The sequence below is a fragment of the Malania oleifera genome, chromosome 12 (genome assembly GCF_029873635.1).
Source record: "Malania oleifera isolate guangnan ecotype guangnan chromosome 12, ASM2987363v1, whole genome shotgun sequence".
Classification (NCBI taxonomy): Eukaryota; Viridiplantae; Streptophyta; class Magnoliopsida; order Santalales; family Ximeniaceae; genus Malania; species Malania oleifera.
This window is the reverse complement of record NC_080428.1, coordinates 69,924,914-69,942,920: the sequence shown is the minus strand read 5'-3', so window position 1 is coordinate 69,942,920 and position 18,007 is coordinate 69,924,914. Positions and strand designations below refer to the sequence as shown.

At 38.5% G+C, this 18,007-nt stretch overlaps 1 protein-coding gene across 2 annotated transcripts; it reads left to right on the top strand.

Annotated features, from left to right (window-relative positions):
* The first annotated feature begins 415 nt into the window (after positions 1-415).
* On the top strand, positions 416-17,770 carry LOC131144446 (single-stranded DNA-binding protein WHY1, chloroplastic-like). 2 transcript variants are annotated; one of them, XM_058093109.1, is made up of 7 exons: positions 416-955; positions 1,306-1,406; positions 1,535-1,627; positions 9,117-9,211; positions 15,449-15,522; positions 16,490-16,578; positions 17,318-17,770. In XM_058093109.1, the coding sequence occupies exons 1-7, from the start codon at positions 697-699 to the stop codon at positions 17,435-17,437; spliced, it is 831 nt and encodes a 276-aa protein (XP_057949092.1). In that variant the 5' UTR covers positions 416-696; the 3' UTR covers positions 17,438-17,770. The 2 variants fall into 2 exon arrangements, with proteins under 2 accessions (XP_057949092.1, XP_057949093.1); XM_058093110.1 differs by lacking the exon at positions 16,490-16,578.
* Positions 17,771-18,007: the final 237 nt, after the last annotated feature.

The following is an 18,007-nucleotide window of genomic DNA, read 5'->3' as shown; positions in this document are numbered from 1 at the left end:
TATATATATATATGTCTTCTAGATTGAAGTTATGTGGTCAGAGGATTTTTTCAATATGATACATGAGAGTGCAGAGATAAAGTTGTGGTTAACTAATTGATTTGTAAATATGTTTGTCACGTAGAGTTTACAAACAGAAGAGAAGGTAAAAGAAAAGCACAAAAAAGGAGAAAATTGTTTTAAACTTTCTAACCATGAGAAGAAAGAGTTCTTGTTGCACTTATCTCCAAAGAATTTTTAAGAGCACTTTACCTCTATGACGCTTAAATTTGCATAATACTTTGGTGATCCCTAAATATATATATATATTTTTTAATCTTAAGAATGTCATAAAAAGGTTCTTATATATCTCAATTCTCATGCTCTAACCAAAGTGCATGTATGTATATATTATATTGTTTATCAAAACGACGCCAATTTGGCGGTTTTAAGCCGGCGTCGTTTTTGGTTTGTGCCGCTTGCCAGTGCTGTGCAGCTTCATCTCTTTAAGGCGCGGTGTGGAATGGATAGATATAGAATTACGCCGCGTGTCAGCGGGAAGGTCTTCTGCCCGAATTCTCCTACAAAATTCAAAATCCTTCTTCCGGACACCCAAAATTAGAAATCATTGAGAGAGAGAGAGAGAGAGAGAGGGAGGATACTGCGAAGAGCCCACAGCTGATTAAGTAAAGAGGAACAACAAGATACACAAGCAGAATGCTGCAACTGAATCTTCCGTCTTCTCCTTCTACGCTCGCCCTGCGAAACCCTAGGGTCTGCTCTCTTGGTTCACTCTCCTCGCTAGACAACCTCCTCTGTCCCCACTCCTCTTACTTCTCCGCTGCAAAGTCTCGGAACAATAAGCTCTCCTTGAACTGCCGCCACTCCGATTACTTCGAGCAGCAGAAGTTTTCTTCTACGCCCCCGAACGACTCTTCGTTTGCTCGCCACTCTCCAGGAGGAGGAGGAGGAGGAGGTGACTGTTCGCTCCTAGCTCCCCACAACCACCCACTCCCCCTCCCCACACCACCACCACCACCCCCACCCCCCCCCCCCCCCCGCTTTTTGTCTTTTCCTACTTGACTTTAACTTCTCCGTTTGGATTGCTGAGAAAATGCGGGAAATTTTTTGGGAGAACAAAATTCATCCACAGTGCCTAAAGCAGCTAGCACAGAATTTTTTTTTGCGTTGGGGGGGGGGGGGGGGGGGGTGGTTGGGATTTTTTTAGTGTAAGCAGCCGAAGCTCCCAAGTAAGAGTTGGGCTTCAAAACCTACTCCCCTTTTTTCTTAAGCGTTCAGTGTGTTACTGGTTGGATTTGTGTGTAGGTGGAGCATTGCCGCCTAGGGTTTACGTCGGTCACTCGATATACAAAGGAAAGGCAGCTCTGACGGTGGAACCGAAAGCTCCGGAATTTACTTCTTTAGATGTATGTTTGATTGACGTTTGAATATGTTTATTGTAAGAAGGCGTTTCTGAGTTTTGAACAGTTTCTATCTGGAGTTTTTTTAGTGGCCTAGCAATTTGAACTCTTATTTCGTTTGGTGTATGGTGCAGTCAGGGGCGTTGAAATTGTCGAAGGAAGGTTATGCTCTACTTCAGTTTGCTCCTGCTTCAGGTGTTCGTCAATATGATTGGGGCAGAAAGCAGGTGATCAATTCCTTCATTGTTTGTAAAAGATGGAGCTTTATAAGTATTTCAATTGTTGGGGCTTCTTTGGTTATGTTCAGGGGATATAAAGCGTGAACATATTTTCTGAACATTGTGACAATCTTCACTAAAAAATGGAAAAAGAACCAAGGGGTTGTTATTCTATTGGTCTTCCTTGATCCCCAAATATATATATGGTGAAAACAAGGAGCGGCATGCATGCCAGATTTCACCATGGTAACTGAGATAAATGTTGGGGTTTTACAGATCAAGTAATTAATGGATAAAAATAAATAAAGCACACACACACCAATATTGACACCAGAGTTACGTGGTTCGGCCAAATTCCGGCCTACGTCCACGGGAGCAAGAGATTACTATGTACTGGGAAAAAAATACAGAGGAGGAGGAGGATACAATCACTCAACTCTCACTCAACTCTCTTATGCACGCTGCAACTCACCACACTCACTTCTCACTTCACACATATCACAACTCCACACACACACACATATATATATATATATATATATATATATATATATATATATACACAAGTGGGAGCAAAAATTCAACGGGCGGTGGCTTAATGTCAACATGTCCGGCAGAGTAGGTGGAGCAGCAAAGGGTGACGGAGGAGCAGCCGGCGCCGTAGATGTTGAAGAAGCAGTAGCCGTCTGCTCTGACTGGGTATGGATCCATCAATTCTCCCCCTCCATACCCATAGGAGGAGAATAATATGTTAATCTTCAATTGACGTCCATTCCAGTTATATCCCTGCATAGCTGGAGCTTCTCATAAGTTACCTCCTTTGTTAACATGTCTGCCGGATTCTCTTTAGTATGAATTTTGACTAACTTCAACAGTTGTTGTTCCATCACTTCGCGTATCCAATGATAGCGAATGTCAATATGTTTTGTTCGGGAATGGTACATTGAATTCTTGCTCAAGTCCAGTGCACTCTAACTATCACAATGTACCTTGTATTCTTCTTGTTTGACTCCTAACTCTTGAAGAAACCGTTTTACCCACAACATCTCCTTCCCAGCTTCCGCTGCGGCAATATATTTTGCTTCTGTTGTTGATAGGACAACACACTTTTGCAATTTTGACTGCCATGATACAGCTCCCCTTGCAAAGGTGAACAAAAAACCTGATGTGGACTTTCTTCCATCAAGATCACCAGCCATGTCTGCATCAGTGTAACCCTCCAAGATTGGTTCAGTTTCCCCGAAACATAAGCATAATCCCGATGTACCTTTCAAATACTTGAGAATCCATTTCACAGCTTCCCAATGGTCTTTCCCTGGATTGGAAAGAAACCTGCTCACAACGCCTACAGCGTGGGCAATGTCTGGTCTCGTACACACCATTGCGTACATCAAGCTTCCAACTGCTGATGAGTATGAGACTATTGACATTTCTTCCCTTGATGAGTGAGACAACTTCTTGCTTAACTTGAAATGATTAGCCAGTGGAGTACTTACTGGCTTGGCACTTTCCATGTTGAACTTTTTGATTACCCGTTCAATATACTTCTCCTGTGATAACCATAACTTTCTGGCTTTCCTGTCGCGACGGATCCTGATGCCTAGGATATGCTGAGCTGGGCCTAAGTCCTTCATTTCAAAAGACTTAGACAACTCCATCTTTAACTTGTTGATCTTACTTGCATCCTAACCAATGATCAACATATCATCAACATAGAGTAGTAGTATGACAAGACTACCATCCGGAAATATTTGAACATATGCACACTGATCTGCTGCAGTCCTCTTGTATCCGTGACTCACCATGAAAGAGTCAAATTTTCTATACCATTGTCTCGGTGCTTGCTTAAGGCCGTAGAGACTTTTCTTCAACCTGCAGACTAGGTGTTCCTTTCCTGGAACTTCAAATCCTTCTGGTTGCTCCATGTAGATGTCTTCTTTCAAGTCTCCATGTAGGAAGGCTGTCTTCACATCCATTTGTTCAAGCTCTAGATTTAACTTGGCTACTAATCCGAGTATGACTCGAATTGTTGTCATTTTCACTACTGGTGAAAATATCTCGTCAAAGTCAACGCCTTTCTTCTGTTCGAAACCTTTGACGACCAATCTGGCTTTATGCGTCACAATTTGTCCACTACCATCTTTCTTAAGCTTGAACACCTATTTGTTCCTTAGTGCTCTCTACCCTTTGGGAAGTCTTACCAGCTCATACGTTTGATTCTTATGTAAAGAATTCACCTCTGCTTTCATAGCTTCTATCCATTTAGCTTTGTCGGTATGAGACTGGACCTCTTGGAAACTTTTTGGCTCCCCCTCATCAGTGAGTAAAAGATATTCTGATTCTGGATATCTTCTCGACGGAATCAGAACACGACCTCTTTCAGATCTTCTGGACTCAACTTCTTCTGGAGGAGGATATACTTCATCATCTGACTGATGTGATGATTCTGCAATTTCTGGTGGAGGGGGTTGTTGCTCCCCCTGCTCAACACCGTCTACATCTGTTTCCAAAGGATCATCCTGCAATTCTCCATGGTTTGTGAGAGAATATGATGGTGTAGGATTTGTTACAATGACTGGAGCACTGGAACTAGGCTGTTAGACTTTGTTTGTGGTTCAAAGTCCTCAAACACCTGGTTTTCATGGAAAACCACATCTCTCGATCTGATGACCTGCTTCCTCTCTGGATCCCATAATCTGTAGCCGAATTCATCATCTCCATAGCCAATAAAGATACATGGAATGGACTTCACGTCGAGCTTTTGCCTCTGTTCATTAGATATATATGCAAAAGCTTTGCACCCAAACACTCTTAGATGAGTGTAAGAAATTTTTCTTCTGGTCCATTCTTTCTCTGGAATTCCAAAATTAAGTGGTGCTGACGGTGATCTGTTGATAAGGTAACATGCGGCACGAACAGCTTTCCCCCAGAATGGCTTAGGTAATTTAGTCATATTGAGCATACTTCTAACTCTCTCCATAATGGTCCGATTCATTCTCTCAGCTACACCATTATGTTGTGGGGTACGTGGGACCGTCTTTTCATGCCTAATACCACGTTCAGTACAGTATGCTCTGAACTCGTTGGAAGTATACTCGCCTCCATTGTCTGTCTGGAGGCACTTCAATTTCTTCCCTGTTTGCCTCTCCACCATAGCATGAAATTCCTTGAAATATTTAAATACCTGGTCCTTTATTTTCAGAAAATATACCCACACCTTCCTTGAAGCGTCGTCAATAAAGGTAACAAAATACCTGTTGCCGCTGATAAATTCTACTTCAATGGGTCCGCATACGTCAGAATGTACCAAACTCAATGGCTTTGACCTTCTCTTCATAGAGGAACTAAATGAAACTCTATGCTGTTTCCCAAATAAGCAATGATCACATGGGTTTAAGGCAATACCTTTTGTGATTTTGATAAATGCCTTCTTCGCCAGTGTAAGGAGCCCTTTTTCACCCACGTGTCCGAGTCTCTTATGCCATAGGTTTGGTGATGCTTCATCTTCCACTGCATTGATGGCATCAGTACAAATCTTCATCTGCATTTTGTACAATGTGCAGCAAATGTGTTCTCGTGCTATTGTCAAATTACCTTTTGACAATTTCCAAGCACCTTTCCCAAAGTAGCTTTCATAGCCCTGTTTATCAAGGGCTGCCCCAGAAATAAGGTTGAGTCGAAGATCTGGGACATGTCGAACATCCTTTAGTGTTATGGTGCAACCAATATTGGCCACAATCTGCACGTCTCCGATTCCCACGATCTGAGAAGAACTAGTGTTCCCCATCTTTACTGTACCAAAATCTCCAGATTTATACATCGTGAAGAATTCTTTGTGGGGAGTGGCATGGTAGGAGGCTGCTGTGTCTACTACCCATTCAGTGTCGTGGTTCCCAATATGACAACATGCATCTTCATTAATTGAAAAAACTGATATATCTTGGGTTAAGGTGACCGAGTTCTCACCTTCCTCTTTATTTTGTTGCTGGCGGCTTTGACCATGATCCCGCCGAAATTTTCGACAATCTTTCTTCATGTGGCCTTCAATGCCACAATAGTAACAAGAGATTTTCCCTCTCTGCCAATTTTTATCATCACTGAATCTGCCGCGATCTTGGGATCTTCCTCTAGATTTGCTTTTACCTCTGCCTCTACCTCGACTTCTGGTACTGGTACTTTCTTGAGGTCGGCCTCTGGTTTCAGTAACAAAGGCTTGTGACTGATCTGCACCTGTTTCTTTTCTCCTGACCTCTTCGTTGAATAAGGCATCTTTTACCATCGCCATGGTAAGTTTGCCGTTAGGAGCTGAATTGCTGAGAGTAATAACCAATGTCTCCCAACTGTCTGGTAAGGAGCTAAGAAGCAGCAATGCTTATGCTTCATCGCCAAGATCCATCTTCACAGATGAAAGCTGATTTACTAGGTTTTGGAACTCACTAGTATGTTCAGCTATAGAGGTCTCGCTTTTTAACTTCAGATTAACAAGCCGTCTCATTAACATGGCTTTGTTGCGGGCAGTCTTGGCCTGGTACATGTTTTCCAGCTTCTCCCAAAGACTATAAGCATCAGTCTCTTGTGCGATGTGATGATATACCTTGTGGTCAATCCATTGCCTGATTTGACCAATGGTTTTCCTATTCATTCTTCTCCAATCATCATCTTTGACAGAATCTGATTTCATACCTTTATAATCCAAAGGGTCTGCCAGATCCTTACAATTAAGGAGATCCTCCATCCGAGACCTCCACAGAGTGTAATTGGAGGCTGTGAGCTTGATCATAGTACCTGAGTCTGACTCCTCCATTGATTTTAAGCACTAACTTGCTTGTACCGAAAAATTGGTACAGAATCTTGAGAAACCGAATATACGGTTGCGTCCGGAACGGTCGAAAACCTTGGAAATGGCTTAAGTTGTTCGAAAAACGGACCTGGAATGGCCTTGAAAAGCCTGGTCAAACTTCGGTCAAACTGGTCAACTCTTGGTCAACTATGCTGATGTGGCACTGTGGGGCCCACTGATGACGTGCGTGGGGCCCGAGCTGACGTGGCGGATGACTCAGCTGCTGACGTGGCACTGCCCGGGTTGCTGGCTAGGCGCCACGTGTCGTTGACTGGGCGCGGCCGGCTGACGTGGTCGGGCGACGTGGCGCTGACGCGGCAGGCTGACTGGACGCTGACGCTGCGCGGGTCCCGGGCGACGTGGCGCTGACGTGGCCGTCGTCTTCCTCCTGCGATGTGCACCGGACGTTCGTCGGCGCGTGAACGTGCGTGACCCTACTTCCCGATCAGCAGCCGGCGCGTGGAGGCGCGTATGGGAGCGTGGAAACGTCCTTCGGATGTTGGTGGCGCGTGTAGGCGTGTGTGACGTCGTCTGATGTCGTTTGGAGCTCCGGTTGACACTGTTAGCTTCGTCTGGATGAGAGGAGTTCGATGGTAGCCTCAAAATTAAATTTTAAGCTACTGGATAGAGGCTCAAAATCTGGGAATTTTCTCCGATCTGAAATTCTACTCCAACAATACGCTCTGATACCACTTTGTTGGGGTTTTACAGATCAAGTAATTAATGGATAAAAATAAATAAAGCACACACACACACCAATATTGACACTAGAGTTACGTGGTTCGGCCAAATTCCGGCCTACGTCCACGGGAGCGAGAGATTACTATGTACTGGGAAAAAAATACAGAGGAGGAGGAGGATACAATCACTCAACTCTCACTCAACTCTCTTATGCGCGCTGCAACTCACCACACTCACTTCTCACTTCACACATATCACAACTCCACACACACACATATATATATATATACACAAGGGGGAGCAAAAATTCAACGGGCGGTGGCTTAATGTCAACATGTCCGGAAGAGTAGGTGGAGCAGCAAAGGGTGACGGAGGAGCAGCCGGCGCCGTAGATGTTGAAGAAGCAGTAGCCGTCTGCTTTGACTGGGTATGGATCCATCAATAAATGGAAGTGAGGTCTTCTATTGAACGTAGAAAAATGCTGTTGTATCAAATCAAATGTTTGAGACCAAATAAACTAATTAACAAACACAATGGACTCATCTCAAGATCTCTTGCAGAATTAATTGAGCTTGTTCTATTGCAGTGCTTTTCGAAAGGCCTCATCACTCTTTAGTGAATGTGGGTGCCATTCGTTCAAACCTTCCAGCGTTTTGTGGTTGGGGACTTCCAATCTATTTATAGATTTCGTATGTATTGATCTAACTTGTAAGTGAATATGGGTATCTTACATACCAGTTTCAGTTTTCCTTTTGTACTTGTATGTACATTGTTAACACTTTGTTTTGGAAAAGGGATACTAATCCCTCTACAGTTCTGATTGTATCAATCAATCTTTGTCTGGATCCTATTTGGCCGTATTCTCTTGAAACAGACCTATCTCAAAAATTTTTTTTGTTAGTTGTGCAAACTCTCATCCTATCCTCTCAATACATTGCATGATCACCTATTCTTCTAAAATTTTTGTATTCAAAGGCTGACCTTTTATAAAGTAACATTTGAAAAACAGTTCCTCAGTTTTTGAATGCTTCATCTGAATTATAGAATCTATGATTTGTTATATTGCACATTTGCTGTTACGCCCTCTCAAAAGAAAATTGCAGGGATTTTTTTTGACCTGCAAAAATGATCCCATCAAGACTTACATCCCACATAACACTCCAAAAGGTGCTAATTTTTGGAGGCATATTTGGATGGTTTTAGCACTTGAAATAATCTACACACTTGATGTGAGACTAAACCTCTTAGTAGGGCCCATTTTGGCAGGACATTCCTAGCATTTCAAGCTTGCATTGGACTCGATGATTTTATGTCTAGAATCAATAATTGGTTCTGTTTGGGTCTTAAGACTGTTTGTTTGATTTTCTCTTTTTCTCCTTGTAAAAATTTCTGCATTGTTTGTTGGTCACTTTGTTTATGTTTTTTATGCTTGCCTTGCTAATTGACAGCCGTCTATTTTTATAATTTTTGAATTTGTAATTAATCTCTTTATTGCTTAGAGGTTAATTATTTATGTACGTACATTGGCAGTCAAATTTCTTATTTGTTGCCCTTATAGCAGCAGCTTTTACTTAATCCAGATTTGGGCATGGCATCAGCGTAAGTGTGTGTGATTTTTTGGTTGAACTTTGTTTTTCTCCCTTCATTGGCATGACAGCAGCTGTCACAACCAACCTTGCAAAATTTGTTTCCTTTTCGCTCCCAAAGGGTTGAAATATGAAAATGGATAATGTTTTGTGCCCAATGATCTGTCTTGAGTTTTTTACAACAGTTGCTACTACTACACTGAGGTGTATTAGAAAATTGTTTGCAAAAATAGTGTGACCACACATAATTAAAATTTGGCAGGTTATATGGATGTTTTTTTTTATTAGATACACTATGAGATCTATTGTTGTGTTTGGCATGCATGATGATGCTTTAATTTGGTTTGTTTATTTGAAATATTAAAAAATGTGTGATTTTGTATCTCTCCAGGTATTCTCATTGTCAGTTACTGAAATTGGAACTTTAATTAGCCTTGGTCCAAAGGAATCCTGTGAATTTTTCCATGACCCATTTAAAGGGAAAAGGTACCGTCTGTGTAATATTCATTATTTTAAATTTTGATATGGAGAAACTTTTGTTCTGTTGGATTTTTTTTTTTTTTTCAATTTGCACTGAAAAATGTTGCCTTTTCTTTTCTTTCCTATTTTTTTAGGCCACAACAAATATTTTTAGGCTTATATGATTACTTAAGTATGTTCTGTCAATTGCTTTTTCTAATAGAATTTCCTTCTTTATTATGTTGTATTCATTAAATTAGACACCAAGGAAGGTTTTTTTTTGAATTTTTACAGCTCATTTTGATTTCTCCTTGAATAATGGGAATGTTAACCCGATATTAGTCTCTTGATTGTGAATGATAAAGAAAAATTAGAGAAGGAAAAATTTTGTTTCATGTTCTATTCCTTTATCTATATCTAAATTAGACCTCTGGGAGAGACTTAGAAGCACTCAACAGCGGTCTTGGTTTATATTATAACATGCATGTAAAAAATTTATATTATGCAAGATGCACAGTTTAAGTTTCTTTGATACACGTGGGCCTTGGTACCAAATGCATCAATAATACCCAGATTTTCTAATTCATTATTACAAACAGAAACAATGTAGTGAAAAATAATACACTTCGAAAGATAAATTGGAATGGTGCCATTTGTAAAAAAGTTCGCATACTGGTCAATGTCACGTGTGCATTGCACATGAATAATCTTGTGCAAAATATTTTAAAAATTATATATACCATGTTGTGTATATAAAATCTATTGAACACATGCATTTTTTACTGTTTTATTTTATAAAAAAAAAATCTTTATATGTGATTTCTTCCATTTAAAATATCAATAAATTATTGCAGTTTCTAAAGTATGATTTGCGACCTAAATTTTATTATTTGAAGGGTACTTTTAGGTTTTTATTTTTTTCTAAAATTTATGTTTTGGAAGTTAGGTAAATTGTGTAAAGTTAGGTAAATTGTGTAACGCCCTGAGCCCAAAAGCGGGGCCCGGGGTGTTACTTTAGTAATATCTGTAATCCTGATACCATAATCATCATATAAAAGCAGCGGAAATAAATGAAACATCCTCCAAAACATTACCAGAGTTTTAGACTACTATTATACATAGAAATCTCCAAATACCCATATTACAAACTCAAAAATAGAAGACAGAAACCAACTTCGTCCATACAAACCACATACATAAACTAGACAAACTAAACTCAATCCCTTTAGCCTGCTAAGCACGATCTCTGGTATTTCCTGAAAAGTCAAATGATCATTGGGGTGAGACACCTCTTAGTAAGACGGATTAAATTAGTATCAGGGTGTGGCTAACATGAGTTTTAGTAGGAGCGAAAAACATCCATTTCTTCATTTAACCAAAGATAGCATTTGTAAATTGTACTCACACTTATACAGTTGAAAGTACACATTTATTCTCACAGTATAAACTAGTTAGATGGATAGATAATGCTGTTTACGTAAATTCACATATATGCATAGAAGACACCCCATGGGACAAACGCCATGCTTAACCCCCATGACGGGTTGTGCGATCTGTAGGCTGAACCTAGCTTGGGTGATCAATCCAAACAAGGTCAAAGTAATCATCTGCAAGTACGTCTCCAGGCATCTGCAAGTTCTGTTGCAGGTTCGATTGCCTTACTAGTTACCACTTCCTAATCCGGACTCCAAGGAAGGTACAACAACACTTCGCAGGCTAACTGGCTGAGACCACCTACACTTCCACTACAGTGTGTTTGCACCTGGCCAAACAACTCACTAGCAACGGTACCGTGCTCTCATTACAATCGGTCCTCAGGGTTCTTAAACCATATCATGCAATTTAAATAATAAAAATTGTAATATAAATCTCATTTTCATCTCTTAGTACAAAACTTAACATATCACAACCCGACATTCAGCCGTCATATAAATTTCGGCTCTCAGCTATCATATCAACACCCCGGCATACAGCCGTCGTATCAAACCCCATATTTTCCATAAATTAGTATGGATCACAATTTCACGATATATTCTCACAACCATACTCAGGCTTAGTGATGCAATAAATCATATAGATTATTCTCATGCCACACGTTTTTATTATTAAAACATAATAAGATAAACAACCAGGAAAATAACTCATAGTATATTTAGTTCGTATGATGAAAACTAGGGTATGATCACCTCCACATTCTAGTTATTCAAAACATGCCCATACACATATATAGATATAGATTTTCCTATAAAAAAAAAAAAAAATATGAAGATGATCATCCCTCATCCTTTGATTCTTTCCCAAAACACGGATATGACCATAAAACAAATCTTTCCACCGTTCATCTCATTCAAAATATTGTATGATATACCCATATTTTATAAAGCCCACTTTTAAACAGTTGGATTTCGAAATAACCATTGATACCATGAAAACACATACCTATGAACAGTTTAATTGGTTCAATTTCAATAAAAGGCCTGACATAACTTAATCCCTTTACCTGTTCCTGAAAATAAGCTGTTTACGTTCGGAAAATGAGAAACCCTAGTTTTTGAACCCACCGCCGTAAATGAGCCGGCAAGCCGAGAGAAGAGGGAAAAATGATTGGGGACCGATGATGGACTCTGGGTGATCTTAGAGAGAGAGAGAGAGAGCCACTCGAGAGAGTGAGAGTAGAGAGAGAGAGTGTCCAAAAATCTAATTTAGAGAGAGAGAGAGAGAGAGAGGAATGAAATTTATGAATTAAAATACATTGCTTACTACTTAAATAAGCCTGCCCAGAGGAAAACCGTCGACAGTTTTCTTGGGTTTTCTGAAACCGTCGACGGTTTTTCTTGAGCTCAGTGAAACCATCGACGGTTTGGGGTCTTGCCGAACCGATTTCCTTTTTTTCCTTTCTTGTCTTTTATTTCTCTCTTTTATTTATTTTCTTTTCTTTTCCAGGTTTGGGTCCCTACAAATTGTGTATTCATATTAATTTTAGAAGATGTTTGAGGAGTTTGCCTACTTTGTTTTGGGATTTAATTTTAGGACAAAAGACATTCACCTCCCTTGAAGTTTGGCAAAAAGATAAAACTACCCCTAAAGTTTCAAATATGTCACATACCCTCCATTGAGCTTCGAAAATGCCACAGACCTCCTTTGAGCTTTGTCAAAAAGATAGACTTTCCTAAAAAAAATTGTCTTTTGGCAAATTTAAGTGGAGGTTCCTAGAATTCTTGAAATTTCAAGGGCCTAGAATTTTTAAAATTTCAGGAGAGGTCAATGTCTTTTTGCCAAATCTCAAAGGAGGTCGGTGTCTTTTGCCCTAAATTTTATTTTTTAGTCAAATGGATTTTTTTTTTTTTTTAGTTTCGATCCTTTGCTTTTCTTAGTTTTTATTTTTTTTACTAAAAATATGTCCATTTTTTTAGTTTCGATTCTAAGTTTTGGAATCTAGAGGCTTTAAGATAAGTAGAAATAAAACAGAATATATGAAATGTAATTTTAGTAATGATAGGAGGAATATTAGAGACAAAGTTAAACTTGATGATGAAGAAATAAATAGCACTTGTAGATTTCGATACCTTGGATCTATTATGCAAGCTGAAGGAGAAATTGAAGATGATGTAATGCATAGAGTTAAAGTAGGTTGGGTAAAATGGAGAAGTTCTTCAAGTGTTCTATGTGATCGTAGAATACCCTTAAAATTGAAAGGGAAGTTTTATAGGACAGCTATAAGACCAGCTATGCTATATGGATCAGAATGTTGGGCGACGAAGAAACATAATATCCAAAAAGTAAAAGTTGCCGAGATGAGGATGCTTAGATGGATGAGTGGTATAACATTGAAAGATAAATTAAGGAATGAACATATTCGTGGTAAGTTAGGTGTAGCTCCTATAGAAGATAAGATAAGGGAAGGACGACTCAGATGGTATGGACACTTGCAACGTAGGCCTTATAGTGCACTTGTGAGGAAGAGTAACTTAGTTACTGTGGGGGGCAATAGAAGGGGTAGGGGTAGACCTAAAATAACTTGGGAGGAGATAGTGAGTAAGGATTTAATATCTTTGAATCTATCAAAAGAAATAGTCCATGATCGCATAAATTGGCGGAAAAGAATTCATATAGCCGACCCCACTTAGTGGGACTAAAGCTTGGTTTTGTTGTTGTTGTTGTTGTTGATCCTTTGCTTTTCTTAAATAAGCTTTCTAGACGTTATTTTTTCTAATTTTATTGAATTTAGTTTATTTTAGAGATGTTTGTCTTGCACTTAAAAACTAATAACATTTTTGTCTACAAAATAATTGCACTTGTATATGTAATATATATATATATACTGCTTTTTCATTTTTCAACCTAATGGGTTTTCTTCCTTTAGGTTCAAATCATAGTTACCTAGGTTGTTCCAGATTGCATGTACCGATTCATGGGTCATTACCGTCCCGGATTGTTCGGGTGAGGATCCAAGCCCCCTAATTAAAAATCATATGAAAAATAATGACAATTTTGAAAATCATGTGAAAATATTATAGTTGTTGTGAAGCCTGACATGGTGAGAGAGGAGAGCTTCGTGTGGCTGCTAAACCTATGATGCAGAGAAAAAGGGCTTCTTGCTGTGAAGCCTGGGACAAGAGAGAGAAGAGGGCTTCATATTGCTGCAATGGGACAAGAGAGAGAGAGAGAGAGAGAGAGAGAGAGAGAGAGAGAGAGAGAGAGAGAGAGAGATGTTTGAGTGACTCAATTTTATTTTTGTTCCATCCTAAGTGAATAATTCAAATGATCTGACATAGGGTACCAACTTATGAACCAATGAAGTGGTTCATGTGTACTGCGATCTGAAATGGTGAACTGACCAAGCTTAAACAATCCACCACCCCACCCCAAAAAAGAAAAAAAAAATACTGGGCCCCTCTTAAGTAATGTATCCTGTTGCCATATACCTATATCATAACCCAAAACACACTGTAGGTAACTATCAGTGAAATATCAATTTATCTAAAAATGTTTTGTAATACTTTCAAGTTTCAAAAGATAAGGATAGATTTACACTCTTCGTACTTGTAGATATTGTTACTGCAAACTCTGCTACATGTGGCATGATGTTGTTTTTCTCGCACTTGGTGTAAAATTGTTATTTAACTCGAGCAGTGCCCATAATTAATAGTAGTGCATGCTCCATGGCTCCCAAAATTTATATTCTAAATTAAATAACGATGGTATTTTAAGGGGCTATTCGGAATCACCTGTCAAAAATTAAAAAACAAAACTAAAAATCATAAAATTTGGTTTTTAGTTTTTTTTTTTAATAACAGCTTAAAGTTGGCAACAAAAACAGAAAATTGGCAACGTAAACAAAGGTATTGTCATAATATTTTTCTTCATTATAAAAAATTGAAAACATAAAATATAAAACAAAAATGATGACAAACGGACGCTAAGTTCTACTTATATTTTAAAGTTAACTTCCTTTTTATGTAGAAAAGAGCACTTACAAGGGTTTTCAGGAATCTAAAGAACCAGGGTAAGAGCAATTGTAGAATGGCGAGCCCCCTTTAGTAATAATTAATATTTTATTGTTGTCATCTTTTCTTTATCATCATCATCATCATTATTATTATTGTTACTATTGTTATTATTATTATTGTTATTGGCTTCAATGCTATCAATAATCCTTCTCTTATTTTTTTTTTTAGATCAGTTTGGTTTTTGGATTTTTGTTTTTTTTTTTTGATGGAGGGGAGGGAGGGATGGTGACAGACGAAAAGTAGGTTTTTGTGAGTGGGTTTTACAGTAGTTCACTGCATTGGCGGTAGTTCAGCAATATATGTGAATATTGCGATTCGATATGTTGCAGACAAAATATTTGAGACTTTTTTTAAAACATTTTTACTAAATGTGATGGACTGACCATAAATCTGGAGTATACTCTTCTTTTATGGATGCATATTTGTGTATGGTCCTAGAATATGGGACAAGGCCATAAAGATGGCATGATTAGGATAATATTTTAAACTATGTTGTAATATTAATTTATTTTTTCTACTTATAGCCATTACTCTTGTGGCCTGTTGACTGCTGTAGCTCAGGTTAAAATGATAAAATATATGGATTTAGCAGTTAAGGTTCAAGAGGGGATTTCCACACACCAATTCACGTTTTGATTTATTTGTGTTGCATTTGTTCTTGAAATCTGGATTTCATGTTTTTTCGGTTTGTGAAATGTTTTTTGCATGCTATAATTCTTAGATCTTATTATAATGTGTCAGCGTTCATTTGCAGTGAGGAGGGTCAGGTCAGGAAGGTGTTGAAGGTTGAGCCCCTTCCAGATGGTTCTGGCCACTTCTTTAACCTAAGTAATCTTCCTTTTTATTGCACCTTATTATTTGGCAGTGATTCTTTGAAAATTTGTTTTTGATGCCATAATTGTTTGATTATTCTACTCATAATTTTGCTTGGACGCATCATGGTTCAGTTTAAATATCACTCATTTCCTGACCAAATATAAATGCATCAAATGTCTGTTAAAACTAGTATGTCACATTAATGTATTGTGTTAGTGAAGTGCAACATGCACATCTTGGATCAGTTTGATATCAATTTTTCTTTGGGCCAAAAGATGACAAACAGACCTCATTTTAGAGGTTAGAATCACTGGAAAAAAAAAGGAACCAACAAGCCTATACCACGAACCAACCAACCCAGCTGTACTAAAAAACACCTAAATAGCTGGACCACCCAATTTGTACTCATAAATACTTAAAATAACTAAGAACGTAATTTTCCTATAACTCAAGTATAATGAAAGTATTGATGTTTAGATGGTATTTTGGGGGTTGGAAAATGGTGTGAAGTTCTGTTATTTGCCCTTCTAGGACAGATTTAATTCCAATGATTTATGGTTGTAGCAGATCTAAGGAGATGCCCTTCAGACAAGTATCTCAGAAGCTAACATTTGCATTTCAAGCCACTATTCCTTAAAAACTGACATTTAATGTAATCATATGCAAACCTTTTTGAGAAAATCCCTTAAAATTTGTCATTGGAAGGCCATTCCCTCTGTGTCAATTCCCAAGAAAGATTCATTGACCTGTCAATATTTCAAACCTTTCCACTGCTTCCAATTTTAGTTTTTTTCCCCCTCTGCGAAGCCTAGTCTTGTACATTGGTATTTATGTCGACTTTGCTATTTTTTGTAAAGGTAATAGATTTCCCATGTTGATCCTGTTGTTATTTAGGTTACAATATTATCCATGTAGAGTTTGAAGGATTGTATTTTCTTATCTAACCTTTGTTTCTGTTTTATGTGGTACTTTACTGAAGGTGTTCAAAACAAGCTTATAAACTTGGATGAAAGCATTTACATCCCTATTACCAAAGCAGAGTTAGCCGTTCTTGTCTCAGCGTTAAATGTATGATATGCCTTTCTCACCTATTTTCTTAAGTAAGAATAAAAATGTATAATGCTGTAATTGGACTTCTACCCTGCAAATTAAACTTGAGAGGCATCTGAATGAGGATGGCTTCCGAAGGGTTTTATAAGTAGATGGTAAGCTGTACAGATTTAACTTCATCCTCATGTACAGCCTCTGTTTGAACAAGTCAAAGGGGAAGGAAGCCCATGACAGGAGGAAAAAATCTAGCCAGTCCATTTACTCCCAGCCAAAGGGATTTTGTTTTACCCTCATTATTTATCCTTCCAAAAATTTCAAGCTTTTCGACCATTACCACTTCTTGTCTGGCTAGGATGGATGGGCATGTGTTCTTTGTATTTGATTAAATGCCAGAGAATGCATTTCTGATTTTTTGTTGTTGGATTTTTTTTTTTAATAAGTTGTCATTTATACCAAAGGGATCGTCTGTTCTGGCTGTGTAATAAACAAATGTGCATCACGCCTTCTGTTCCCCCTCTGATGACCAGGCAGACAAGTTATGTAATTTGTTACAGGCCAGAATGAGCTTTATTGTTAGTTGTAAGGTGTGGGTTAGGGTTCTTTACCTATGACTCTTCTTGGTCAGATTACGTGTGGATTTAGGGCCTTTGATCTATTATTCTTCAGTTTGCTGAAGACTTTTTAAATTATCCTCTCTGCTAGCGATTATTTTAACATATTTGCCTGGTTTGATATTTTGACTTGTGAATCTGTGCAGTTCATCTTGCCATACCTTCTAGGTTGGCATGCCTTCGCCAATTCAACAAAGCCAGATGATCCCAGCCGTTCAAATAATGTAAATTCTAGATCTGGGGCAGACTTTGAATGGAGTAGATAGCCACACGGAGAAGTTCCACAATAGAGAATGAAGTTTTATTTGGTGGACTTTAGTTTTGGGTTTTCATATTTTTCCTGTTGGGGAGAAATCTCAAAAATTTTGCGTATGTTCTGCTATGCTTGGTTTAGTTGTGGAATGACGGCAAATTGAAAGATGAAGTCATGTTCCATCGTCTGCCTGAAACGTTTTGTTCATTAAATTGATCAGTAGCGTATTGTCTGTTCCACCAAAGGTTTCTGGCAAGGTTGTGTTTTGCCTGTTTAACTTTTTGGGATCCCCAACACTTTAACATATGGATTTGGGTAATCTAGAATTGTTTTACATTTGTAGCAACCATGAGTCGGCTGCAGATATGTGGTTTAACACGAGGTTGCTAATTGCTTAAGCTATCTGTAGACTGGAAGCCAAAATTCTGAATGTATCTCGGCACACTCAAGAAGTAATCGGGGATATTTTCTTGCTAAAACAGAATTCCATTTGGTCAAGCTTTAATCTCAGATATGTCAGGGATGAAATTAGTGCAAAGAGGAAGGGAGAGGCTAATTGAATCTTCTAGGGCAACTATTAGAA

What these genes read in the sequence shown, in the direction of transcription:
- LOC131144446 (XM_058093109.1), top strand. Translation starts at nt 697, where the DNA reads ATGCTGCAACTGAATCTTCCGTCTTCTCCTTCTACGCTCGCCCTGCGA. An exon ending in AGGAGGAGGAGGAGGAGGAG is followed by an intron (nt 956 to 1,305) that starts GTGACTGTTCGC and finishes ATTTGTGTGTAG; the next exon opens with GTGGAGCATTGCCGCCTAGG. An exon ending in TGGCCACTTCTTTAACCTAA is followed by an intron (nt 15,523 to 16,489) that starts GTAATCTTCCTT and finishes ACTTTACTGAAG; the next exon opens with GTGTTCAAAACAAGCTTATA.